This window comes from Amphiura filiformis, chromosome 10, assembly GCF_039555335.1.
Source record: "Amphiura filiformis chromosome 10, Afil_fr2py, whole genome shotgun sequence".
NCBI classification, from domain to species: domain Eukaryota; kingdom Metazoa; phylum Echinodermata; class Ophiuroidea; order Amphilepidida; family Amphiuridae; genus Amphiura; species Amphiura filiformis.
Genome location: NC_092637.1, coordinates 41,183,106 through 41,210,694, shown reverse-complemented (window position 1 = coordinate 41,210,694; position 27,589 = coordinate 41,183,106). Strand labels below are relative to the sequence as shown.

Here is a 27,589-nt window from a genome sequence, read left to right as displayed (position 1 = left end):
TATATAATCTATTGCGACTCTATTTCTATTTAAAAGCTCTTTGGTTGTAACTGTGCTTGGATTCGTACTAGGGTCTATTGATCACCGTATTATTCATGCTTGCTCAACTGAGGATAATTTGTAAACCAGCAACTCGCATGGTACAATGGTCCCTGTATAGCTATAACAACCGATGAGGTTTTTTTTTCATACGATATTTAAATGAGGCTAGAGAACTGGAATCTTTTATGTTTGAAATTAGACTATTCCAGACCAATGGACCTTGTGAACGGGATGTATTGCTTGCCAGAACAGTATTGGACGGTTCAATAAATGGGTCGTGAGCGTGTCTAGTGTCATAATGGTGGGACAGTGTTTGCACTTTAAAAAAAATCACTTTCAATGAGGTCAGTAGGTAAAAGGTCATGGTGAAATTGAAACATAAATGATGAAAGTTGTATTTTATAAATATCATGAATTTTAATGGTTTTTAAGATCTCTAACATTAGGAGGGTATTTGTAGAACTACCCGTAGATACGAACGTTTAGGGATTCCCACTTAACGTCAAAAACCCCATAACGTCGCGTCGTTTTGTACGTAAATTTAGACCATTACCGTCACTCTTACGGGTATGAATGTGTGTATGTCTTTATTGTATAGATAAATTATGGCCTTTTGAGCATCTCCTCATTTAAATGTTTATTTATTATAAATTTTGTTTCTTGTTGTATTTTTGAACAAAGTAAAGACTTTCATTTTCGAATGATTGATTGATAGCCATTGACAGCTCCTGCTATAAAGTCACTACTTCCTTATATTCTGTTTAGATCTAATACTTTCGATAATGTTAATACGACGATGTGATTCTAGAAACAAGACTTTATGGTATATAGAACTTTTATTTATAACTAACTTGTCTATGCTGCTGACAACATGTCGCTGGATGTATTCCTCAAATTGGGAATACTGTTTCAGATTGTATCTGGTAAGTGTATTTTATTATTTGTAATTTCCAACAAGTATACCAAAGAGGCATGTCCGATTTCTATAATGCACAATGGCAGGATAGCGATAGTTTAATATCATGTCAAATTTATTTTAAAGAATTCTTGTTCGTTGTAGTTTTTGATTGTCATTGTACAATTCTAAAATAACAGAGGATGTGAATTTGGATACAAAACTGCGATGTTGCCGATAGTGATGAATTTCAGACTAAAAATTGCACAGATTTGACAATCAGATCAGGCTCAAAATGCCACAATTTACCGATCACCAGAAGGGAATGATAGAAGCATATCATAGTGAAGGAACATCTAATTGCAAGATTATTGAATATTGACGAGGGATCTGTTGCATATAATTTGAGAAAAAGGAGATTCATGGCTCAATGGACAATCGCCCGAAATCTGGACGGCCGAAAAAAAAACAAAAACACCAAGATAATAATAACAACCCAACCCAAATAGCGTTTGTATCAAACATTTGTGATGATAACCAGCAGTGCAGTCGGGATAACTGCAAGTCAATCATGATAACTTTTTGATAGGAACAGGGTAGTGACGTCATAATAAGCCTCATTAAACAGCGCCGCCACTTTTTTCAATGGAATTTTATTGTGTAATTTACCGAAAAATAAGGATTTATTTTTTCATTTTTTTCCTTTTGTAATAAATGATGGTTCCAGGTTCCTGCAATTATGACTATTATTGATTAAGGGTTTATAGTAGGGATGACCATCATAATTTCATGTTGCCCCTATTGCTACAAAAGATTGTTTTCTGGAAAGAACTCATCAACAGAAGTATTTTGGTGGTTAAATGGTCAAAATCGGTCAAAAACTTTTCGAATTATGAATTTTCAAAGTTTCCCATTCTGACCGGTCATTGGAACGAAATAAATTGACAAAGTCTAAATATATATATGTGAGCAAAATTGGTATAAGCATATATTTACCTTTTTATATTTCTTTATTTTAATATATATGCAAACATGAAACAAGCATATTGTGAAAGTATCAAAGGGGTTTCTTATGAAATGGCACTTTACTAGTCAATAGCATTAAGTATTTCTTCAAACCGAGGCACTGAAATCATGCTTTTAGAAAACATTTGCCAAAAATCATCCATAATGGCCAAAGTGGCACAAAATCAAAAGTCCAGCTGAACTTTTTTTCCACAACAATATACACTACACATAAGAAAAATACTAATGTACTACAAGGGACTTTCAACATAGGAATCCAAACAATCAAGTACCAACATGCACAGCTTTGTCCTGATATCACTTCTGGGGTTTTAACAAAATGTTTAACCTCTATTGTGATTGGCAGCAGCATAAGGTATCTCTTTGATAGCTGATAATGCCCAGCCATTCAGCAAGTGGCTAATAACTGACCTTGATAGGCTTGAATGAATACTGTCATATGCTACAAAACCATCACACTCCAGGGCCTGGTCACTCCATATGCTACAGGGAGCACAGTACTTTAACAATGGAGTGAAAGACTCATTATTGATTAGGCGCGTATTTTAAAAGTACAGCTCCTGTGCGTGTATAGCAGCAAGTCAGTGCAGATGGTATAAATATAAGAAAATGTTTAGGGTTGATATCAGGTGAATAATACAACAAATGAGCCACGGTTGTTTGATGTGATCATTTATTAATTTTTCTAACAAAACATTCTAGACCTGGACAATACCAACAGTTATCGCACTTAAATATACACATATATTTTTATAGCTATTTAAAAAAATAGATTCTTGTTTCTATGTAAAATTATTCACCTTTTTCTCCTTTTCTGTGGTAATTTTTATACTATAAACTGCACATTTGTGAGGAAATTGAGGGCGCTATTTACATACATGTTAAATTTAGATTAGCCAAATAATTGTTATTCTTTACATTTCATGATAGAAGGTTTTTTGAAAATTTCCTTGCTACTTGTTATTCTTTTTTCTGATGTTCTAAATGCAATTATACAAGTGTCTACCCCTTCTAAAGATGCAAACAATATTTAAGATAAATAGCGCCATCATTGTTCGCTTTTTCTTAAAAATTACTACAGTTTACATGCCATCAAACAACCGTGGAGCACGAAACTTCACATTTATGTTCAGAAAGGTGTCTATTTAACATGATTCGAAAGGTGTTTGGAAATTCAAAAGGGAAGCTGGTATTTAATTTTTAACTCGAGATCTACTTGTCCATTTTTTTAACCTTTTTACATAGGGTATGATAGAGGTAATACCGACAAGTCTGCCAAATTACAGCTCAGTAGGTCAAGGTGTTCACCTGATCTTATTCATCTGAATATTTTGTGCCATTCTGAGCAGTGCTGCACTGGGCCACTGGAATTAAGCGCACTGTGGCGATGTACCAATTTTGACTCACACTTACAGAAAAAACAAATAAGTTATGATGCTGTAATTTGCAGGATAGTTACAAAACATAATTGGCATTAACATCTCCAATTTTTACAGAAAAATTATGAAAAATAAAAGAATGAGCTCAATTTAGAAATGTCAGTTGAGCTCACTGCATGTCTATGGGAGTGTTCTAATCAAGTTGATGGTTCATTGGTCATCCCTATTTATAGGTTTGATACGTTTTCCATTTGTAGTATCATTACAATTTAACATTTTCTGCGGTTATAGGGGGAGCGGAAAGACATTCCAACGCGAGAGTACAACGAAATGTTAAGGGAATCATGTTTTACCCAACTACCCTAAAATTTCGTTCTTGTCCGATCAATTCGTTAATATGCATTATGCTTATTGTCAAATTTTCATGATATCACACCAATAATTGCTGTTGAATTCTGAATCCAGCAGCAATTATTTCATCTGATGACCGCCGTTGGGGCGGGACACTCCGAGTAACAAATCATGCTGTAAAGTTTTATTCAGATTTCCTTTTACAAATTAAACGTACTGCTAGCCGTCCAGTGCGTATTATTTGCACAACGTCCAATGCACACGCTTGACGTCGCGCTCGTAAAGGCCCGGTCACACTATGACGAATAGGAGTGAACGGCAAGCAACGTTAATCTGCGAATTGCAATTTTGAATTTACCGTCACTCATCGTGTGTTGCCGTTAGTTGGCGCTGACGAATTCGTTAGCGACCGCAGACGGCCGAAATTATTCGTCGCGTTCGTCGGCAAATTTTCAACATGTTGAAAATTTTGTGACGGCAAAAGAAGTAGTTGCGATTTTCGTTGGAGACCACAACTCACATTTTGTTGACGTTTTCATACCGTGCGAAGCCGTCTTTTGTCGTTTTGAGGTCGTCACAATTTCGTTGGTAATCGTTGTCAACGACCATTGACGAAAAAACAACGGCAAGTGACGTCACATCTCAAACCCTGGCGACACATTGTGGCAAGTAACAAAATTGTAACGATCTTGGTGCGACAGTGACTTGCGAATGTTGTCCGGAGGGTGACGGATGTTGACTGTTGATGGCGGGTCGTTTGCGAGTACCTGCGGCATTGAAACGGTGGTCTGCGATGGGTTACAATTTTTAAACGATGGTCCACAATTTTAAACTTTTTGTGCGATTTTTGACATTTTTTGACGTCAGTTCGATTTCAATAGACTGTCCGGCACGATGCAATTTTGAAGTTCGTATAAAGAATATCAATAATAATCAAAATATTAATATTTTGATTATTATTGATATTGATATTGATGTTAATATTTTGATTATTATTGATATTGATATTTAATTATTATTGATATTGATGTTAATATTTTGGATTATTTTGATACTGATATTTATATTTTTGATTATTATTGATATTGATGATAATATTTTGATCATTATTGATATATTGATGTTAATATTTTTGATTATTATTGATATTGATATAATAGTTTGGATTATTATTGATATTGATTTTAATATTTTGATTATTATTGATATGTATATTAACTGTTTAAAATTATTATTGATATGTGTAATATTTTTTAATATTATTATTGATATGTGTGATATTTTTGATTATTATTGATATTGATGTTAATATTTGTGATTATTATTGATATAGCTATTAATAGTTTGGACTATAATTGATATTGATTTTACTTTTTTTTATTATTACTGATATGTATGTTAATCTTTTTTATTATCATTGTTATGTGTAATATTTTTTTATTATTATTGATATTGATGTTAATATTTGTGATTATTATTGATAATTACATATAGATATTAATAGTTTGGACTATTATTGATATTGATTTTACTTTTTTGATTATTACTGATAGGCCTATGTATGTTAATTTTTGTTATTATTATTATTGATATGTGTAATATTTTTTATTATTATTGATATTGATGTTAATATTTTTGATTATTATTGATATTGATGTTAATATTTTGATTATTATTGATATAGATATTAATAGCTTGGATTATTATTGATATTGATTTTAACATTTTTGATTATTGTTGATATTGATGTTAATATTTTTGATTATTATTGATATTGATGCTAATATTTAGTGGGAACCTCAAAGTGGACTATACGACCCGCACACACATGCTTTGATGTCGGCCGCTGAGTCACGTCATCATCGCCGCAATCCACCGTCAGCTGCCGTTCCTTGCCGCAAGCAAATCCGCTGCTAGCCGTCTGACCTCGTTGCTTGTTGTCGGCTCCGTCGAGACATCGTCACTCGCCGCCCAGACAACGTCCATTTTTGGTCGCTAGTCTCCGTTTCCTGCCGCAGCCTTTCGTCCCTTGCCGCCGTGTTGTCGTTGAAGGTCGTTCCCATTCGTCAGCGAATCTTGTTTTTCTTGTTTCGCTTTGCCGTCAACATTTTGTGATTTTCACGTTCGTCACCTTTCGTAGGTTATCGGCCGTCATATTGTGACCGGGCCTTTAGCTGTCAAAGGAAATCTGAATAAAACTTTAATAACGTTATTACGTTGTTTGTGTATTTTATTACACGCTCTACTATCAAACAGTATCGAGCACTCTTTCAGCTGTTTTGATTGACTATACAATTATATGTTTTTTTAATTTTATACATTGCCTGTTGTTATCGATGTCTTGTTTTTTTTTTTTTGAAAGAAACGTACTGTATTTTGGATGTCACCTGCTTTGGTAACGACACTCGAGTAAATGATGACGATGACATGTTCATCGGAGGTTACAGAAGTGGTGATGACACTGACGCAACGATATCGTTTGGACGAACTTCTTATACAAAGACAGGGAATGGATTACCTTTTGGTTCAGAAGATCGCATTGGCAACACTGCTGTACTGCATCGTATGCCTGCGTCAGAAGGCCTTAATCGAATCGGTGCATTTTATTGTGAAGCAAGGAAAAACTTGAAAACGGAATTGATAACAATTATTATTATGTCACAAAATAGTAAGAACAATATAAGAGTGTGAGAAAAAAAATTAAATAAATGTAAATAAATCCAATATTCCCTGCATCAATATAGCTACAACATAATTATTTTTACATTTATATTATTATTATCCTTTATATTATTATTATTATTATAATTATTATTATTATTATTATTATTATTATTATTATTATTATTATTTCTCATCATCATATTTATGAATATTATTACCACTTTTTCCTCTTTCCTCAATATATATTTGTTTCAGGCAGAGTTACTCCTCACGACATTTCGCAAACAGTGAGCATTAGTGAGTCTGTGACGTTCACAATGACCACACCGTGGACTCAATTGAGATGGTGGCATAATAGCGTGAAATGCAATGGCGAGAGAACCTGTCCTGATTGGAGCAATAAGAAAAGTGTTACTATCCCGAGTGTTACAGTCGATGATGCTGGTGTTTATGAATGCGCTGAATTAAACAATAGAAATGGCAAACACGCAATTTTCCAACTTGTTGTACGAGGTTAGTTTGATAAAATGGCGCATGTGATAATGTAATTTTAGTCTCCTTCGCAGCCAGTTTGGTTACGCTCCCTCCACACAAACAGTCTGCCAATGATGACGAACTGGTCCTTTTGATTGGCTAACGGTTTTCTGACGACGTCATCCAGCTTGACGTCAAACAAAGCTTTCAATTGGTCGATCGGCTAGACGGCTACTTAATTATTCATGAGCAATTTTAACCCGCCATCTCGCCAGCTGACTGAGGTCAATCAAATTCCCGTATGTACAGCTCTACAGCTACATACGTGTAGCCAATCAGAAACGGCGTTATAAGTGGCCATTGGCAGACTGTTTGTGTGGAGGAGCGGAACCAAACTGGCTGCCGTGGAGACTAATGTATTTTATAATAGAGACCCACACGTGTATTGCCAGCGAAAATTGTTCAATATGTCATTCGTTTTTTATGTGTGTCGATAAGAAAATTTAAAGTAACCCAGGCAAGAAGAATCAGTACAAATAGCTAAAATGAGCATTTTTAGATTATTCTTTTATAAAATAATTTGCAATTTTAGCTTTAATTTGCTTTTTATTTGATTCCAATCGGACGTTTGGTTCCAAATATGTGGGCGTTCAAAAACCCTCTCGGTTTTTGCCTATGCAAACGCATGTTTTATATTTCTTACGTATTACATTGTTTTTACCCTGCGATATTTAAGGTTTTATCAGTAACAATTAATAAAAACAGGTTATATAATTGGGAAAGTTTGATTTATTATTGATTTGTGCTAAAATCATAATTATGTGAATAAAATATTGATTCAACAGCTCAAAATTTGCATCATTTGCATTATAGAAAAAAAAAATCTAGTTTTATTATTTGAGGTGTAATGTCAAAATACATTAGTTCCACTAATGTAGCATATAACGCCCCAAAGCTAGAACAAGCTAGAAAGCTAGAAATGGATTTCCAGTAAATCCCGTTTATCGGTTGATAAGTTAAGTGTTTCTTGAGCATGGCGTTAAATTGGAAACTAAAATTGGTATCACAGCACATAACAAATAAAAAATAATACAGTTTTTCGAAGATTAATGAACTAACATACCCTGCAAAATTCATGTATTTATGTGATGTACTTGTGACAAAATTCATTTTAAAAACAGCTTGTAACAACTAATTCGCGATGTTGATAATAAAAAATGTACGCACATAGCACATTAAACGGTTATAACGCATTATCAGGACCGGCCTCAGTCGCGATTGACGAAGTCGTTAGCGACATCGGCGCTGGAATTAAGTTGCGATTTTGTTTTTTGCTTTAACTCAGTAAAAACTAATAATATTTTGTGGAAAAAGAAATACAAGTATATATGCTATGGACATGTTAAAATTCAGTATACAAGCAATGCAGCCAAAAGTGCTCCTTTTAACGATTTTGTATGGCAAATGTTTCAAAATAATCAAACATTATCAAAATGTTCAGAAGAGTCGTTTCTTTGAATTCTCCTAATAGTTTAAAATGAAAAAAAAAACCTGTATATCATTAATATATATAAAGGGTAATGCCAAATTTTGTAATGCAATAAATTGCTAAATGTAGTGAAAAGGGTTAACTTTGGGCCAAAATGACCATTACTAGAAACGTGCATTTTATGCCTACTTCTGAATTTCAAGAGTCAAAGAAAATTATTGTGATTGACTTTTTAGACCCAAAGAGCCATTTTTCACACATAAATCAAATTTTTCACACATAAATATGTTGAAATAAGTGATAATTTTGTTCATAGATATTAAATACCCATGTTCCACGTGTTCTGCTTATCAAATATGAAAATTCTACTCCATTTAGTTTTAAAGAAATAACTTGTTAAAATGTTATATTTTGGGTAAAAATTTCACAAATCCTCATGGAAATGGAATAAAACTCGCGGGTTACAAGAACAATCCCAGAAGACTTTAGTGAAGATCAAACATGACCCAGCAAAATACATAGATATTACCGTCACTGCTTAAAATGTGTTGCCATAAAGCAAATCTTGTAAGACATCTTGTAATATACGCAACAGTTCCATCACATAAATCAAGCTTTGTCAATGATGTAATATTCTACATGAGACCTGCATTTCCTCTAACGGTTTCACCTCCATAACTTAATCTATCCTTTTCAGCTTGTACAGCGGGAAGATGGGGTAATAGTTGTGAGTTTGATTGTCCTCGCTGTTACAACGGAGGAGTTTGTGATGAACGTTCAGGTGAATGTGTTTGCGCACCAGGATTCAGTGGCGAATATTGTCAAACAGGAAAGTATTCACACACAGGACATGTGGTTACACTACTACTTACTAATAACCGTAAACCAATGCATAGGCGTAGATCCGGGGGGATGGGGGATTTATCCCCCCCCAATATTTTGCCAGGGGGGGATGGTCCATACAATCATCCCCCCCAATGTTGACGCCTGATAATGGGTTTCTGACCAAATTAACCTCATATTTGCCCATTTTAGCCCCAAAAGTGCAAATTTTTGCGCGCTTCGTGCGCATTTAATCTACTTTTACACCATATTTCATCAGTTTAGCTTCAAAATAGCAAAAAATTTTCGCCCGCTTCACTCGCATTTATATCATAAACTAATTCTGTCGCCAAAGGGTGCTGGATTGACTATACTTCAAGATTTTCTTCCAACTTCATCCCCCCAATGTCAAAAAGAAATCTACGCCACTGAACCAATGATCAGATTAATGTTTCTTGACAGAGTCTAAATAGAGTAAACAAGCAGCATTATTATTCTTGGCAGATAGTAAACTTATACAGAGATGCGAGAACACTCTTTCGATACTAGGCAACAGCAGATCCTTCATATATTTTCCTCAATTTTATTTAGGACCGGTCGTATGATTCCCTTTAAAATATTAGACTAATTGTTTACGACAAAACGATAATTTGAAATTTATTCATCAATATTGAAATAAGATTAAAATTATTTGTACGACGATGTGAGAGAGTAATATGTAATTATGGAAGGAGCAAAATTGAAGGCAAACAGTGCAACAACTTGTTTTTAACGGCCAATCCTGGTGATTTATTCCTGCCACTTTTAGGGACTATTGTGACTACTAAAAAATCGACAGGGTGTAACTTTAACACAGACACGGTCAGGTTTTACGTATAAAATCCGATTTGGTCGGTCAAACGTGTTTTTTTCGAGCACTCTGTCTTTGTATGAATATAAAATTAGTTCATTTAAACTAAAAAATCGTGTTTTGGGGGCTGCTGCAGTATTATATCATGCATGGGTCCCCATGAAATAAGCTTCAGCTCATTTTACAGGAAAACGGTCCTGTTACCCATTTACATACCTAACAGTAGAAGATGTAAATCATAATAAATGGTTTTACCTTGATTTTGTTTAATATTGCGTTCAATGCAAGTGTCTCACCCAATATTTCAAAAAGTCTTATTAGCGAACCAATAATATGTTTGTATTGCATTCAAACTATCCGCTTTTATATCAGACATTACAATCAAATAATACCGCATTTTTCTTGAAGCAGCTCACGGACGTAATCACTGGGGTCAAGATTGGCAACTCATCTGTTCTAGTGTGAATCAAGATGCGTGTAGAGGGCGTATGTTTTGTCTACCTCATCCATACGGGTGTTCATGTGGGTCAGGGTATCGTGGTATAGACTGTAATTTAAGTAAGTTTACTCTTATTTTCAATAAGTAAAGCAACCTCGTCTAATCGTCTTAACCAATTCCTTTATACTAATTAATTATGACTTTGTATTAAGAGGAAAATCTTTTGTTGAAGCTAATTAAATAAAGTTGAATTCAATAATTTCAGTTTCTAACGCTGCTAAAAGGCGTACCCATCACCAGTGTGTAAAATTCAGCCAAAAAGCAACCGCATGACAGGCTGTTCCTAAAAGTTAACCGTCCGGCCTGAACGTAACATATCAATATGTTTTGTGTAAATTTGGTTTTGATGTATTGGTGTTCGGGCGCTGTCTTAGTGCCTAGGTGCTAGTTACCAGTGGACTACATTTCCAAGGTGCAAAATTTCCCGTTGACCCGCTACTAAAATGACTTTACCGGGTCGTGCGTGATTGAAGCGCGCAAAAATTTGCAATGTGTATTTTAATGCTAAAATGGGCCAAAATAAGAATAATTGTGGCCTAAAAATGCCAAACAAAAGATAAACAATTCTGTCATGGTATTTCGGCGGTCGGTGTGTGACTATTCGCTTTAGTGGCATCCGTCAGGACGTTCGTCGGAAAGGCTGGTTAGGAACATAGCCCGTCCGGCGACAAAGTAGTACGTCTCGTACGTGCGGACGGGTTCTATTTACACACCTCGTTTCGTGTTTACGGTTAATTTCGTTACAATTTCAAGCGATACAATTGTGTGGCGAAACATGTTTGTAAACGCATCATAGCTTTTATAAGCCCGCATTATCGTAATTAATTAATGTGTTTTGTTTCCACTCATTTGAATACTGATCGTCAATAGAGAGTGAATAACGTGCCTATTTGCAAACAGAAATATTAATATACAAATGTTGAGCGGCGCAGTATTATGATTTTGTTTCATGACATGAGTTGCACCAAACAAGGAGCAATGTATACATTAGGAAACGAATTTGGAGAATACCTTCTGTTAATAAAATACTATGCTGAGCCACCAGCTCAGTAATACATCAAAGAATGTCTTCCAATTCGTGAAAACAAATAGATAATCAGCTTATCGGATTAAAAGCTTAGAGGGAAGGTCTTGCTGCTTTGCGAGTGTTTGTAATTATCAGAAGGTTTTCTCCAAATTCATTCTCTAATGAGTGCATTTTCTTACCAATGTGCAAGCAATTCTCTTGATTTTGTATAGATTGTCAAGAAGGTTTCTATGGAGCCAGTTGCAGGTCCGTATGTCATTGTGCTGACGATGTTACCTGTGATCCATACACACGGGAATATGTAGATGGAATAGGTGTCATCCAGACTGGTATGGGGTGAATTGTCAAGGTAATAGTTAAGTCAAACACCTGAATTTGGTGACCACTCTCTGGCTAATAAGGATTGACGATAGATTCGACTTCTATGGACCATTTAGAAAAAAAAATAGCCTCCATGTCCCTCGCGAAAATCCCGGAATTTTTCGCTGGAGGCCAAAATCCAAAATAGCTGCCGCCACCATTTTGAAAAATCTAAATTTTTCAAGATGGTGCTTGATTTCTGGGTGAAAATGATGCCGTAATGTCAAACTAATGTCAAAATCGGAATCCTTGTACTCGACATATCCGTAAAAGTGTCTTTGTGCATGATTATAGGTGCTCTGGTTCAAAACTTAAATTTTCAAAATGGTGGCGGCGGCCATTTTGATTTTGGCCTCTAGCGAAAAATGCCGGGATTTTCGCGAGGGACATGGAGGCTATTTTATTTCTAAATGGTCCATAGAAGTCGAATCAGTCGTCAAACCTTACTAGCCAGAGAGTGGTCACCAAATTGAGGTTTTTGACTTAACTATAATAGAACTCGCTTGGAGTCGACTTCAACTGATAAACATAATGCTACCAATTGGAAAAGCCTTATACTTTATCTGTCAATCAATAGGCATTTTCCTTCAAAGATTTTATTCGGTTTATTTACCAAATTTAATACTGGGGTTTGTATGACATTAATGCAGAATTCCCAATTGTAGTAATGCCGTATCTGAGTCCGTCCACTATAAAGGGAACATAAGGGAAATATACACAAGAACGTGATTTTATAGTCAAGGGTCTATTGTGCGCAACTGCTGCTGTTGTTGATGAAGTTTTAATTTTAGATCCGTCTTTCGTCAATGGACCATACGTTGCCACGACTCTGATATCCAAGATTTGTTTTAAAATTCTCCTCATTATATTGTCTATGTTAGGGTGACAGTTTAAAACCATATTGTTAATCATGTGTTCGTTCTGTTTTCTTTTGCTTCCTTTTCATTACACCTGCTTAATGTTGGAAGAGCGCTGCCCAGGTAGGAAGAGATAATTATATAATTTCTTATTTCTGTTCCTTTTAACCACGTATTAGCAGTTCGTTTAGGCCACGTCATTAACCAACAGGGGTGCTTCTTCTGATTGAAAATCGTGCATTGTGTGCCTGCAGTTGGTACCCTGGGGTCGGTATTATGGTCTCTTTGTTCATTGATATTAAAATAAGTACACGAAGTTTAAAATAAAATGGCTAAACATGCCGTTTTCATCTGGTGTTTAGCTTTGAATAGAAATAATAAACTATTGGAGCAAACACATAGGGTTCCCAGCCAGTACTGTCGATATAGTTTTAATAGGAGCACTTTGTAAAATGAGCACGAGGGATGGTCATCCAAATCCCTTGTTTAATTTATGTTGGTTTTTAGTGCAACAGGGTTTTTTTTTTTAATTACTGTTAGGGTATGTATTACAGTTAGTGATTGGCGCATTAACATGATTAATACTGCTAGCTTCTATCCTGAATAATAACGATATTTGATTTATCATTCTTAAATCTATTATTCAGATCCACAAATGATTACAAATATGCAGTCTATTTCGAACCAAATCTCTGTGCAACTGCAATGGGATCCAGACCCGAGTCCTTGCTCCAATGTCATAGACTACTTGGTGGAATTTAGATTGACTAATCTGGATCAATGTGATGAACGGGCTGATGATATACATACCTTAACTACCACAAGTTCGGAAGCTACAATTCCAAATCTGGTCTCTCATTCGACGTACATGATTTCAGTAACAAGTCGACATAATTTGCGGTCAGGTCCAACGCTGTCCATGGATGTAACGACTCAGCAAGCTGGTTAGTTAGCTGCATAGAATCAGGTCCTTTACTAGAATCGGCTGTGCTGTTACTAAAAAAATCAACCATTAGTTTAAAATAAGACTCCGGCAATCATAATATTATGCCTTATATGTTATAAAATAATCAAGCACGAATCACATGGTTTTATTTAAAACAAACTCATATTGACCATGAAAACGAATAAAAACAGTCCCCTCTCAACGCGCGATATCACATTTCCCGCGCCGAAATTGTCTAACTGCAATGACGTAATGGTTATTTGTGCTTAATTGTCGTCAGCCTTCGTTGTATTACTTGAACGGCATTGCACTCGACAATTTCGGCGTCCGGGAAATTTGAATATCGCGTGTTATTCGTTTTTATGGTCACTGTTTGTTGAGTTTGTTTTAAATAAAACCGCGTGATTCGTGCTTAATAATTATTTTTCTTCCATATAAGGCATGTTTTGATTGCCGGAAACTTCCTTGAATGCTCGAAGTTTATATGATGGTATGATTCTAGAGTATTTTCATATTGTATGACTCAATCTAGAGTTTAGAGCTTTAACCACTTGGCGTTTAGTAAACAAAGTACATAAACAATAGTAGTTTCCGGGCACCATGTATTGCTCAAATTAATAAAAGCTATTCCTGTCTCAGAAAAATTAAGATATTTACTTGCAGTGTTAATCGGGGATCGATGATAAGTCCACTACTTTCATCATTCTATGAAGATTGAATCCATGCAGGTATTATCCTCTCTCCGAACAAACTGACAAAGGCTAAAAAGAATATGTGTACAGCACGTGCATTTTGTATGTAGGGGAGATTTTATACCGTATCATTTTTTTTTGAATTTTTGAGAAATCTAGAAAAATATACTTTTTTGCCTAAAATTCTTAACACAATGCTGTAAAACTATTTATTGAAAATCAATATAATATATTTTCGTTCATACTTTTTTAATATATCCTTCTTTCAAACTGATTTGACATTAATAATATAATAACAACAATATTAGGTAGAAAGCGCATTTCGCACCATGGGCTTTGGAGCACCTAAATAATTGAAACGATACGTTATTGGTTCTATGTTGTTTGTTTGTTTTAAGGGTTTTATTTTGCTGTTTGTCGTTGTTGTTGTTGTTGTTGTTGCTGCTGCTGTTTATTTGTTTTCTTTTTGTGAGTTTTTATGTTTTTGGTTGTTGTTTTTTTTGTTGTTTTTTTTGTTTTTTTTGTTGTTGTTGTTGTTTTTGGTTTTGTTGTTGTTTTTTTTAGTGTTGGTTTTTATGTTTATTTGTGTTATTTCGAGGGGACGGGTTTAGGGTTACTCAAAAATTTCAAGATTAGTTTTGAATGCATATATTTTCTTGCATTTCTTCAAGAACCAATTTTTACATCACTGATGCCATCTGCTACTACTGAGACAACATTTAATGGTCTTACGTTTAACTGGAAGCCAGTACCGTGCGGCCAGATTAATGGAGGTGGACTACAATATAAATACAACCTTTTGGATGCTAATTACAAATTAATTGACGGTGCAACATCCTTTACAAACGTAACAATCAGTAATCTGATTGAGTGTTCGGCGTATCGCTTTCGCGTACGTGCCTCAAATGACGCGGGTGATGGACCTTGGTCTAATTTAATCACGGGGAGAACAAGAACAATAAGTAAGAATTATTTATTTTGTCTTTGCAAATTAATTGTTTTTAAACAATTTTGTATTCACGCAAAAGTCTTTGTAAAGCTTAACAGCTTAATGTCCTATCAAAGTAACTGACTAACATTTTTAAATAAACATTGATGCCCGTTCCAATGATCCACAGAGCCAATACGGTTGAGACCCAGTAGCGGCCGTTTTCTTCCAACGTGGACGACATCCCTGACATCAAATATAAATATGAGTCTTTAAGTTTTCCTGTCATCGTTTATGGCTAATTTATGTTGTTTATTGATGAACATATTCTGCTGACTGTTTTGGAAAGTATATCAACATCTGAAGTTAAATCTACTTCATTGCATAGTCACACTATCCCAAAATATAATAATAGTAATGATACAGATGAATTTTCTGTTATTTTCAATCTGACTAAGATCCCGGACAGGTCAGTTCGTTAAAAGCGCAGGGCAAATCCTCTTCAAATGAGCTACGTGTGTCATGGCAACTAGCATCAGACAACAATTGTGTGACCGGTTACACGATACAGTTTCAGCTACTGCTCAAAGATCAGTGTGAGATGGTCGTTGAAAATCCTCAAGTTTGGAGACCTTTCTCGTATAGAGGTTCTGGCTGGGAAGCAATTATAGAGACGTTGTTACCACATTCGACGTACGAAGTATCAGTAAGCGCCACAAATGGTAATACAGATGGGAGAACTGCCTTTGTCAATGGAACGACTAATACAGCATGTGAGTCGCAACATATGCTCTTAGTTAAACTTTTGTACGAAATATATATATTTCCCAGACCTATGCATAGTTGCCTCTTTTGGATACAGGAAAGACGTCTCTTTTTGGTTCTTACTAACCTCTGACAAATGCCTGTCAGACTGAAGTAGACGTTTAAAATAACATTGGAATGACATCACTCGTCTAAATAACCATAACAATAATTGTGTCAAAATGTAAACTTTCTTTTCAATATGTTTTATCTAAACATATTGTATATATCGCGCACATCCATAAGATGATCATCTAAAATTTTATTTACATCATTTGATACCTACAGCCCCAATACTTCCACCTACAAATGTAACTGCATACGAAGTGTCATCTAATCACATCAGTTTTCGGTGGTCTTTGCCTCCTTGTGGCTCTAGGCATGGCGAAATAGAATCGTATCCATACGTCCTTCACACCGTCGGCGACACCTTAGTAGAGAATAACTCAACGGACTTTGAAGATATTACGATAGGGAATCTGGACCCATACACAGACTACATATTCAAAGTTGCGGCGATCACAGAATCTGGTCCAGGTCCATATTTTGTATTACCGATTAAAACTAGCGAAGCTGGTAGGTACAATGTAACCATTTTTCTTAACCTCAGTTGCACTGAAGTAGAATGTAGCTCCTAATGTGTTATTCCTTATATAGGTAGAAGATGCGCCTTGATCTTTATGTAAAATGCGCTATACAAATACTTACTCATCCTTGACGAACAGTTAAAAGGGGCATATATAGTTGAATACCAAATTTATGTATTACAGTCCTTTGTGTGAACTGATCACTCTCGACACAAATTACTCATGCAAAATCGTCATCATCATCATTGGTTCTACAGGGTGTGTCCACAAAAGCGTGGTGCCTGGGTTAAAAATACTTGGGTTTGACACCCGGAGGAGCAAAGCCATTGCTAAATATTTGAGCATCAGCGCTGGCATTGGCTCAAAAATTGTGTGGCAAATGCGTGTTGGCGCGGTCAATGCACAGCGCTAATTTGTTTTCGCCCTTCTTGTTGTCATTTGCTTGCATGGCTATGGGTTTACTCATCGCCATGGTTTAAAGTTTTTGCTTTTTATGTGTTTTCCATGGTTTCTCACTTTTTGCATGTAATTAGACTTTGAATTTGCCGCCTGCTCTGCGAGCTTTATTGTGCGTTCTCTGTATTTTGTATATAATTGCAGTTATCTAATAAAGTATTTGAAATATGTATGTAACGTTATTTATTGTTATTTCCATATTTACCTTTACTTTAAAGATGTTCATTTAAATATTATTTTCTTTTAAATATTTTAAAAGGAAATGCGTGCAAATCTAAGTGGAGTGAATTGCAAAATATCCAGTGAGTTGGATATACTAGTATAGTTATGCCCCAATTTGGGGATAGAAAAACGGGAGCAGGGGTCAGGCGAGGCATAAAGTGGCCCACTAAGGCCCGGTAAGGTGAACTTGAGTGCTTCCACCACCCCATCTCATCCATTGTCTGGGAGCCTGGGCTAACGTATCTACTACCTTATCAGTATGAGTTTTAATTTCTGTATTCATTTATTTATTTTAATTTCAAGTACCAAGTGCACCAAGATTATTACAAGTACATGACGTGTCAAAACACTCAATAAACGTGACTTGGATCGAACCACAATATCCACACGGGGTCATCATTGCTTATTCAGTAAGTTTCAAAGCAAACACGATTCATTTTTTAAAGAAATACCATTTGAAATTATACATTTTAACGGTTTGATCGTGTAAGGTTAAACGTGGAATATTACCATCAATTTTATTATTTTCGAAATGGTTTGACGATTAGTGATGCCAATTAAGTTTTAATAATCGATTTATTGATTTCAATCATTTATCTTAAAAATCACATTTACTACTTGTTAAAGGTGTAATTACTTCATCTTGTTGCATTTTGGCAATTTGTTATAGAGAAAACTGTTTATGAAGAGGATTTTAGGGTTCTTACTTTGTTCATTTGAAATATATATTTGTATATTCCAGGTGCAAGCAATAATTATTGAAAAGCCATACGATTTAACTTTTGTGTCGACTTCAAAACCCATTATTGACGATGAGATTGATGCTGATCAGAGAACGTACACATTTTCCTCTCTCAAGCCGTCTACGAAGTATAAATTGCTTGTGGCCGCTTACTCTGGTGAAGGTAAAGGAGACCATACCAGCATCCTCCTTTTTACCACTCCTGCAACAATTGAAGGTACATGAGCATTTTGATCCCTTACAAAATATAATTATTTGCCCTGCAACATACCATATTATGCCTTAAAGAAGTGTTCATCTGCCTCGTATCGGTGTATTATTTTCTTGTTTGTTGCATACTAGCACGTGCAAATGCAGAACTGCAATATTGTGCAAAGCTTCATCAAATGAGTTCTACTCTTTACTGAGACATAAAGACATATTTTTCAAGTTTATAGGGAACTATAATTACTTCGTGTGTGTGGGTGTTTCACCCCATCAGAAAGTTTGTTGTAATAACTGGAATTTCTTAGATTCTCTTCTTCTTCGATACGATTTTTATTTGTCTCTCTACACATTGTAAATTTGATCTCTATGTGACATGAAACAGATATTCCGAAGCCTACTGCCTTACCGGATATTACTTCTAATCAAATAGCATCATCCACTGTTGAGATACTAATTCCAGTGAGTTCTTCTGAGTTCGTCAGGTAAGCTATGTATAAACGCTTCATTTTGGGTAACGAGAATCACTCAAAAATGTGCAGCAGATCCAGAAGACTGTTTATCTTGTGTTTATATTATATTATGTTTATATATCAACCTGTATACAATTTAATTATGATGATAATGATGACGGTCATTATCATCATCATCCTCCAATACGACTGCAAGTCCACTTTTGACGAAATTGAGTTGCAGATGGTTTTGAAGTTATTGGATGAAGACAAAAATTTTGACATTTTTTTTTACATTGGCCCCCTCCCTATAGGGGTCACGTGAGGGGTCAAGAGGGGTAAAAATGAAAAATTGTCCAATGTCGTCAAGAAACATGTCAAATTACTCGTCTCATCACAACGATTACGAAAATATATAATTTATCATACATTTTGAGCTCGGTTAATGAGTTAGAGGGTCACTTCCGGTTAAAGGTCAACTAAGGTCAAATTTTTAAACAACCTTACAATTCAAGGTGTCGAATTGCTCGTCTTTTCACATAGATTACCAATATGGTTAAATATTTCCAACATCTGCATTCAGTTTTGAGTTATAAGCTTTTGTTTCAATCCGAGCGCAAGAAGACCGTAAGTCCAAAAATGATAAATCGATCAATATCGATCAATATTACAGATATTTACTTGGTTGATACACAAAATGATTCTTCTTGCCTATACCCATGTACCTGAGATGTACCAATATTATAGCTTTTTTCTACTTTCAAATTATCTTATTTTAAAAAGTTTAAACGATCATATCTCAAAATGCCAAATAGGACTTACGGTCTTCTTGCGCTCTGGTCTTCATTTGGGCTTTAGTTTAAAGGAGGACACATCGCTAAAATTAGTATACTTTTTCATATTCTCAGTGGATATCAAGTAGGTGTCGAGTTGGAAACCAATGTGAAGAATTCGGGAGCAATTTCATTTCAGGAGAAGATACACTCACCGATATATATTGCCTATGTGGCTGCAAGCTTACCAAAAGCAGATGTGAAAAAGAGCTCCAGATTCGTAATAGGTGATGCAAAGACTTATGGAGAATACAACAATCCACCACTACATGATGGAAATACGTACAGAGTATACATTGCATATTATAGCCGCATCAATGACACGGTATTTTGTAATAAAAATTGTATTAATTTCTACACTTTAAATACATTATACTTCTTTCTATACGTCACTTTGTCCTCATTGTTTTCTTTCTCTTTTTCATCAGTTTTGTTTTCCGGTTTCATAGTATTCTTTCTTTAAGGGGGTACTGCACCCCTGCCCAATTTTGTGCCTATTTTTGCATGTTTCTAAAAAATTATAGCGCATAGGTGACAAGTAAGATATGTATATTATAGGGCAAGGACTACAACTACTGCACTGAAATTTCGGCAACTCAAAGCAAGTAGTTATTGATTTATTGATCAAATATTGGTTTTCCTCATTTTTGACTGTAACTCCACAACTGTTGTCTGTGCTGAAATAAAATTTCCAGTGCAGTAGTTGTAGTCCTTGCCCCTATAATATACATATCTTACTTGTCACCAATGCGCTATCATTTATGAGAAAAATGCAAAAATAGGCACAAAATTGGGCAGGGGTGCAGTACCCCCTTAAATGACTCACCTCATCCATGTACATCCTCCTTTCATTAATTGCTATAATCCGCATCTACATCAGGCACAAAAGGAAACTCGTCAGTTATAGTCAACCTTGCTGTATAACAACCTGTAATTTTGGATTATTCTGAAATATACATTTTGTAATTTGACTTTGCTGTCCCATTTAACATCCTGTTCGTGAATATCGAGCAAGAATTGACCATGATATGCGGTCCAAACCCTCAAACCCCAAAATCAATTTTAAAGATTCAATTGTGCCTGTTACATCGTGTGCTTTTTTGATTGGCCCGTGGTGCTTGTGTGCAATACAACGATGTGTTCCCATTGAAAATCGTTGAAATTGCAACTTTTGATTTTGGGGTTTGACGGTTTGGAGGCGCATATCTTGTTCAATTCGTGCTCGATTTTCACGAACAGTGTGTCAAATGAGATGCAAAGTCCAATTAACAAAATGTATATTTCTGAATAATCCAAAATTATCAGGTTGTTGAACAGCAAGGATGACTATAACTGACGAGTTTCTTTTTGTGTCTGGTGTATTTGAACTATTTTAATCTGATACTTGTATCTCCCTTTCTTGCATTTTTTCACTCATTATTTTCTTATCTCTGTTCTTACATCATAGCGTCGCGTGGTCTCTTGGTCCGAGGGTACCGAAGTAACGCTCGCATCATTGAGTGCCAGATCCCAATCCAACCCTACAGAAGGTATATTTGATTTCATTTTATGTTTGTGGGTGTGTGTAAAAGGTGCGTACATTTGGCGTAGTAAGCTGGTGGACAGGGTGGAGGAACGCCACTGGACCGAGGGTTTGGGGCCCCAAGCAAAAGCGAAAATGGGGGAGGGGTGATAAATATGATGTAAAGAGGGACCTGCACTACTCCTTGTCCATGGGCCACGAGGCTCTTGCTACGCCAATGGGTGCGTAGGTGTTTGCTGGCAAGTGCGGATGTTAATATGAGTCTTTGCATTCCAACCATGGACGTTACTGCAACCAGGAACTATCCCCCTTTTTATTTGATGTGCTCACGTCCCAAAAAGCCTCCCCCCTATACACGCATACACTGCAAAACACTGTTAATAGGATAAATATTCTAGACACCACTGTGTCTTTGATTTTTGTAAACATATTTAAATGCTTAACGTGTCTAGGAATTTGATGCCTTGAGTTTAGATATTAAACACTTGATATTTTGAAGTTCGACATTGGTGTTTAGATAATACACGTGTTTACAAATCGAGGGGAAAAAGGTGTTCAATCTCTAAACACAGTTTTTGCAGTGCAAATATGAATAAATGTTAGTAATTCCCCATATGGTTACCTGATGGGTATGTGTAGCTTGTGGGGGTTGTGGGGGTTCTGCGGTGTATTATGCACATGTACACCACAAAACGTGCAATATAACGATCCTTACATTTCTCATACATTTATATCTTGTTAACAGGTCCAGGAGCACACATGATACTGACAGCAGTGTTTGTATGCGTGATCGCATTAATGGCGATTGTGATTGTCTTACTGGTATTGAAAATGAGGTCAGTTATTTTTATGTTATAAATGATAATTGTAATATTGTTTTTAATTTATTAACAAATAACGACTGAATTATTTACTTACAGATCAAACTGCAGAGCGAAGAATAATTCAAAGAAAAAGAGTCACGTTCCGTCAAATATCATAACCGGTGTTTCTTCAAGTGCCCAGATCCAGATGTCATCAGGTGGCTACGTGAAATATAAACCAGAAGAACGAGACACGACATACCAGGATATGAAGGTCCATCCTGACGAAGATGAAGCGATTTACCAAGATATCGGTGGCGGGCTAAGCCATGCGGATGAGACACAAGAGCAACCTGCAACAGAGAGTGCTGTCTACGATAATGAATCAGTCGTTAGATGTAATGAAGGGGTGATAATGAAGAGTACGAAGAAGTTAAATTGAAATAGATGATCAAAATGTGAAAAAATGTGAATGTAATTATATAAATTGAACGTGGCAAATTTACAGTGCTGCCGTAAGTTTCGCTTATTTGATATAATAGAGAGTTTGAGAATGAAAGTTACTTTTAACTTTAATTTATCGTCTAGAGGATTATAGAGGATTATGTATTCAAAACCAAGGTGGTTTTGAATACATAATCCTCTATAATCCTCTAGACGTTAAAGTTAAAGTTAAAGTAACTCCATTTCGCAAGCTCTCTAATAACGTTAGCGTTGTGAACAAGTTTAAAGTGGATTGTGACGACAATTTCTCCCCGCATGAAAACATCATCATGTACAGAATAGTTTTGTATAGCATAATATTTTGCTCATTTAAACTTTAAAATATGGTTTAATAAATGATTAGTGACATTGTAAATATATCTTGTTACACATAAAATAAGCTATAAAGGTAGTATGATATCTTCATACAAGGGGTGGGACACAACTGATAAATGTATAGACGAGAATATTTTTATTGAAGGAAGTTCTGAATTGTAAACCAAATTTTTTCGATGGTTTGAAAAAATGAAAAGCACAAAAAAGGGATAATGATTTTCTCAAGCATGTCGCCATAATTAATGTTTAATAAATTGAAAAATACTCATATTGGTGGATGACCCAGGGGATTGGGCGTTACCACTTGAGGAGGGGGTGGGGGTGGGAAGATGCACTTTTACCATTGGTAGTTAATATCATAATCTAAACAAAAATGCTTGAGAGCAATTTAACTGGAATAGCTTATGGCGGGAAAAAGTCATCGAACATTACTCAGGGTCAAATTTCAATCTTGGTCAAATGTGCTAAAAATGGACTGTTCGTCTAGTCATAAGGATTCAGAAAATGTATCGTTTAGCCATCGAGGCTATACCGTTCTTCAGTTATTAACGAGCAGCTGCTAATTTCAGAAGGAATTTTAAAGCTTTAAAGTAACGTGGTCGATCAGAAGTCTCTTCAGTAGTTATTGCGGTTTGCTCTTCTCATACAATGTGGATGATGCGAAACCAAACTAGCTGTTGAGGAGACTATAATTATCTACGATAAGCCTGTCCATAATTCAAGAAATTGGTAGCCACCAAGGAAGCTATTTTTGTGTGAATTCTCCGATTTCTCCGGAAATACATCGACTTGGAGCGTCAAATTTCAGGATAGTAATGAGAAAAATACGATCTATTTTGTGATACCAAAGGTAGTATGATATCTTCATACAAGGGGTGGGACACAACTGATTAACAATGACAAAAATCGGGGGGGATGATGCTGTCGATCGGGTTACGGACCTTTAAATAATGATAATTACATGAAGTGGGTAAAACGAAGACTTTTCATATGATTGAGTTGTAATAACGGATTGTGTTCCTTGAGAGCTAAGGGGCTGTGCAATAATTATCAGCCCCCCCGGGGGGGTAAAATTTCCGAACGGCTCGCCAAAAATCGCTTGCCCCCCCCTCTCGGCCCGCCAAAAATCGCTTGCCCCCTCTCGGCCCGCCAAAATTCTTTGCCCCCCCCTTGAACATGCCAAATTTTGGGATCCCAAATTCCAAACTTTGAATGGCCTAGATGTATGTTGCGAGCGCAGCGAGCAGGAAAATTTGCATATTTAAGCGTTTCCGTACTGTTTTCCTAAGCCTTTTTAGAGCATTTTATTAAAAAGGTGCCCCGTGAATGCGTGCCAAAAATCGCTTGCCCCCCTCTCGGCTTGCCAAAATTGCAAGCCCCCCCTTTCGTCTCGCCAAAATTTCTTGCCCCCCAATTTTACCCTCCCCAGGGCTCATAATTATTGCACAGCCCCTAATTGTGCATGCTAGTTTGCTTCTTATTGCACTATGCAGTAAGTGAAAATCATTGACTTGCCTGTGTACTGTAGTCGTGAACACTCTTATTTGTTTTAAAAATCACATTAAGATAAAGATCATCCGCAAATAGATTATAATAAAATTGCTACATCCTTGAAAGAAAACGAGCAAGATACACCAACTTGATGTGGGGGAACCAATAAAATACAGACTAGACAATATGCGGGGGGGTTATGGGGGGGGGGGGCATAAACTAAGGTGTACCATGAGAGACATGCAATTAAACTTCAATCAGTTTTTGCAAACTTTAACCGGTTTTTGCAAACTTCAAACATTCTATGCTCTGAACATGTGCCCATTTACCTTGTGGCTATAAATAACATGGATATGACAGCAGTCTATGGACTAACTTTTCGGAATATTGGCTACAGGCATGTGGCAAAGATCTTCAAGTATATAGTATCTGTGTAGATACCACTATCCTAGAAGCACTTACGCCTTGAATCAAGGCTAACATTCAAAGGCTAGCTGAGAGTGACCTTGTCACTGACTGGTGGTCAGTGTGTGGGCGGTTCGATGTGTAGTTTCCCAGTTGACCCTGTACTGGACTTGTACTGGTTTTATATTTACATATCCTACCTAGAGATAGTGTAGCTGCCATACTTTTTTGTCTTTGAAAGGGTTTGAAGAGCAAAAACAGGGATTGAAGTTATTAAAAAAGTTAGCAAAAATGGGTTTGAAGTTAGTAAAATAATAAGGTTTGAAGTTAGCAAAAAAGGGTCTGAAGTTAGCAAAAAAAGTGATTGAAGTTTTCAAAAGGTGATTGAAGTTTGCAAAAGGTGATTGAAGTTTGCAAAAAGTGATTAAAGTTTGAAAAAAGTGATTGAAGTTTGCATGTCCCTCATGGTACATCGTAATAAAACAGCAAATGTAGGCATTAGAAGTAGGTAAAGTTCGGGCCATCGAACTTTACGTACTTATAATGCCTACATTACTGCCCCCCTTGCGTATTGTCTAGTCTGTATTTTACTTGTTTCCCCACATCAAGTTGGTGTACCTTGCTCGTTTTCTTTCCTGTTGTTCATATTCAAGATATCCTCTTGTATCATTTATTGATCCTTGATGTGTTTTGTGTCCTCGTCCGTTGGATTCACCATTACCCATTTTTATATATAACTTGTTGATGTACATAATATATGGTAGTCATGGATTTTGAGCGTGTTGAAAGAATTAAATAGTTGAAAACCAATGGCGTTATAAGATAATAATACACAATTCAAATAATAGGTCTATATAGAGGAATAATAGGCCCAAACCATGCAAAAGGGCCCTTCCCTGCATACCATCATCGAAAAGGTCAGACCTACTTATTGCTTTTTAACTTCCCTATTCAGAACTCCTAAAATGTTATGACCCCTACACATATTCCACCCCCCTAGTAAGGTACCAGCTACTTTAGATAGTAAGCCCAATTTCCTTTTATATTCAGGAGAAAATATGGTGAAAATTGCATTTTCGTAGAATTTTTAGTCGAGAATTAATTTTGCCTGTACTTTTGTACGGAATTTCCCAAAATAGCATGTGGTCGTCATCACATTATGACGTCATAGCGACATTATATGGGTAATGTTTGCACCTTTTTTTTTTGGTTTCACTGGATGGAAGAAATACATTGGTATCAAATATAAAGTTATAAGTAATAAACTAAATTTAGCGATCAAGCAAAATGAGTCTGATGTCGATTAAAATCCAAAATTAGTTTTCAATTTCATTACATGAGCCATTTCCAGAGCTTTATTTTGCTGAAAACCCATCATAATTAGACTAATGGTTCCAGAGATATTGCTATTTTAGTGTTGCTTAGAATAATAAAATGCAAAGGATGTTACATACTATTTTTGGCTATATCGCAAAATCAATATTCCCGACATCGGCTCATTTTGCTTGCTTACTTCAAGATGACTTTTGTAATTGAGAATTAGGGGGTTGCAACACCCCCACCCCTTCATAGTTCATGTTACCAAATATGTCTTGGTAGTTCTAGGGTTAAGCAGCTAAGATGGTAGGTGAGGTTTCTTTCATTTTACCAGACGCATTTCCTTACAGTTGTTGCTAATAATATTTTATAATATTTGGCAAATCTGACAAATTTTGGCAAATAATAACCAAATTAAAATGTGACCATAATCGCATATTAAGCCTTTAACGATAACATGTAATCTGTCCAGTCAAAATCTTACTATTTGAGATTTCTACATTGGCATACTCACTCATTACAAAAATAACGGTGAATGCTTCAAATACTCTACCGTAAAGATTCACCAAATAGCGCACTTTGGCTCTTTTGCCTTGGGGTACATTTCATGTGCAAATAGCGGGCTAACTATTCTAAAATCACAACAAGAATTAGGGTTCGGTGCACTTATTTGCTGGTGATAATTTTACGGGAGGGCTCTTTTAGGTTGTGCCTAAAATCCCACATATGTCAAGGGACCCCATAGCGCCGTTAATCGAACATTTACGGTATAATACCGAGAATAGCAAAGAACGACACTTAACGGTAATATCAGTGAAACATCATGAAATCCAGATTGTTTTGCATTGGTGGGTATATTGGGTATAGGTTTGCTAGTGTATTTTGCAAGCGATAAAGCCGTAAACAATGATGTCAATATTGGAGGTGTCTGGCCGTATGGGAAACTATATATGCAATTGCACAAAATTGATTACAGCTTCACATTTTAGCACAACTTAACTGTTTTCTCTTTTTTGGTCATTTATTGATATGTATAAACACCCAGCAAACACAAAATGTTTTAAAACGTTATAAATGTGTAATAAACGTGGTTATTTGGTTTTGGTCAATACGTATATAAGGTGATGAAAACATTTTTAAACGTTTTTATATAAAAAACACTCCAACATTGTCAAAATGTTATTGTAAAATGTTTCCGGCAAACATTTTTGCAAATTAAAAATTTTATGTTAGAATGTTTGTCATTATATTTTCAAAAATGTTTTCTAGGTGGTATTAAAACGTTTTATACTCTTTATATAACCCATCATTTAAACGTTTCCGTTAAAACATTCTGTATTTGCTAGTCACCTGATGAGAATTATTCAGATTTCTCAAGTCATTCGACCAAATTACGATTGTAACGCCTCCAAGGGGATCATTGAAAGTGGATTTAACATGTTTAATAACATTCAAACATTGCTATTGCTATTGCTCATTAGTTCACTATATAGCCATGCTAAACAATACTTCCTTTTATTTTAATAGGAAAAGCTTATGTTCAAAACTAGCTATAGTCCATCCGATGTCAAAACTTTGTTATCTGCAGGATATGGTATTAACTACGTAATACTTTCGATAATTGGAAATAT

At 35.7% G+C, this 27,589-nt stretch overlaps 2 protein-coding genes across 2 annotated transcripts; both read left to right on the top strand.

Moving 5' to 3' along the window:
* The first annotated feature begins 903 nt into the window (after window positions 1-903).
* Window positions 904-13,486, top strand: LOC140162864 (angiopoietin-1 receptor-like). The gene is made up of 8 exons (XM_072186169.1): window positions 904-965; window positions 6,056-6,361; window positions 6,613-6,870; window positions 9,018-9,101; window positions 10,404-10,550; window positions 11,731-11,867; window positions 12,847-12,858; window positions 13,383-13,486. The coding sequence occupies exons 1-6, from the start codon at window positions 914-916 to the stop codon at window positions 11,856-11,858; spliced, it is 975 nt and encodes a 324-aa protein (XP_072042270.1). The 5' UTR covers window positions 904-913; the 3' UTR covers window positions 11,859-11,867; window positions 12,847-12,858; window positions 13,383-13,486.
* LOC140161869 (receptor-type tyrosine-protein phosphatase delta-like) lies at window positions 12,837-22,368 on the top strand. Its single transcript, XM_072185164.1, has 12 exons — window positions 12,837-12,858; window positions 13,383-13,679; window positions 15,045-15,335; window positions 15,760-16,074; window positions 16,394-16,681; window positions 17,674-17,780; window positions 18,113-18,329; window positions 18,702-18,801; window positions 19,677-19,926; window positions 21,049-21,130; window positions 21,869-21,959; window positions 22,044-22,368. Exons 1-12 carry the CDS (start codon window positions 12,837-12,839, stop codon window positions 22,366-22,368), a joined length of 2,385 nt encoding a protein of 794 aa, XP_072041265.1.
* The last annotated feature ends 5,221 nt before the right edge of the window (window positions 22,369-27,589 follow it).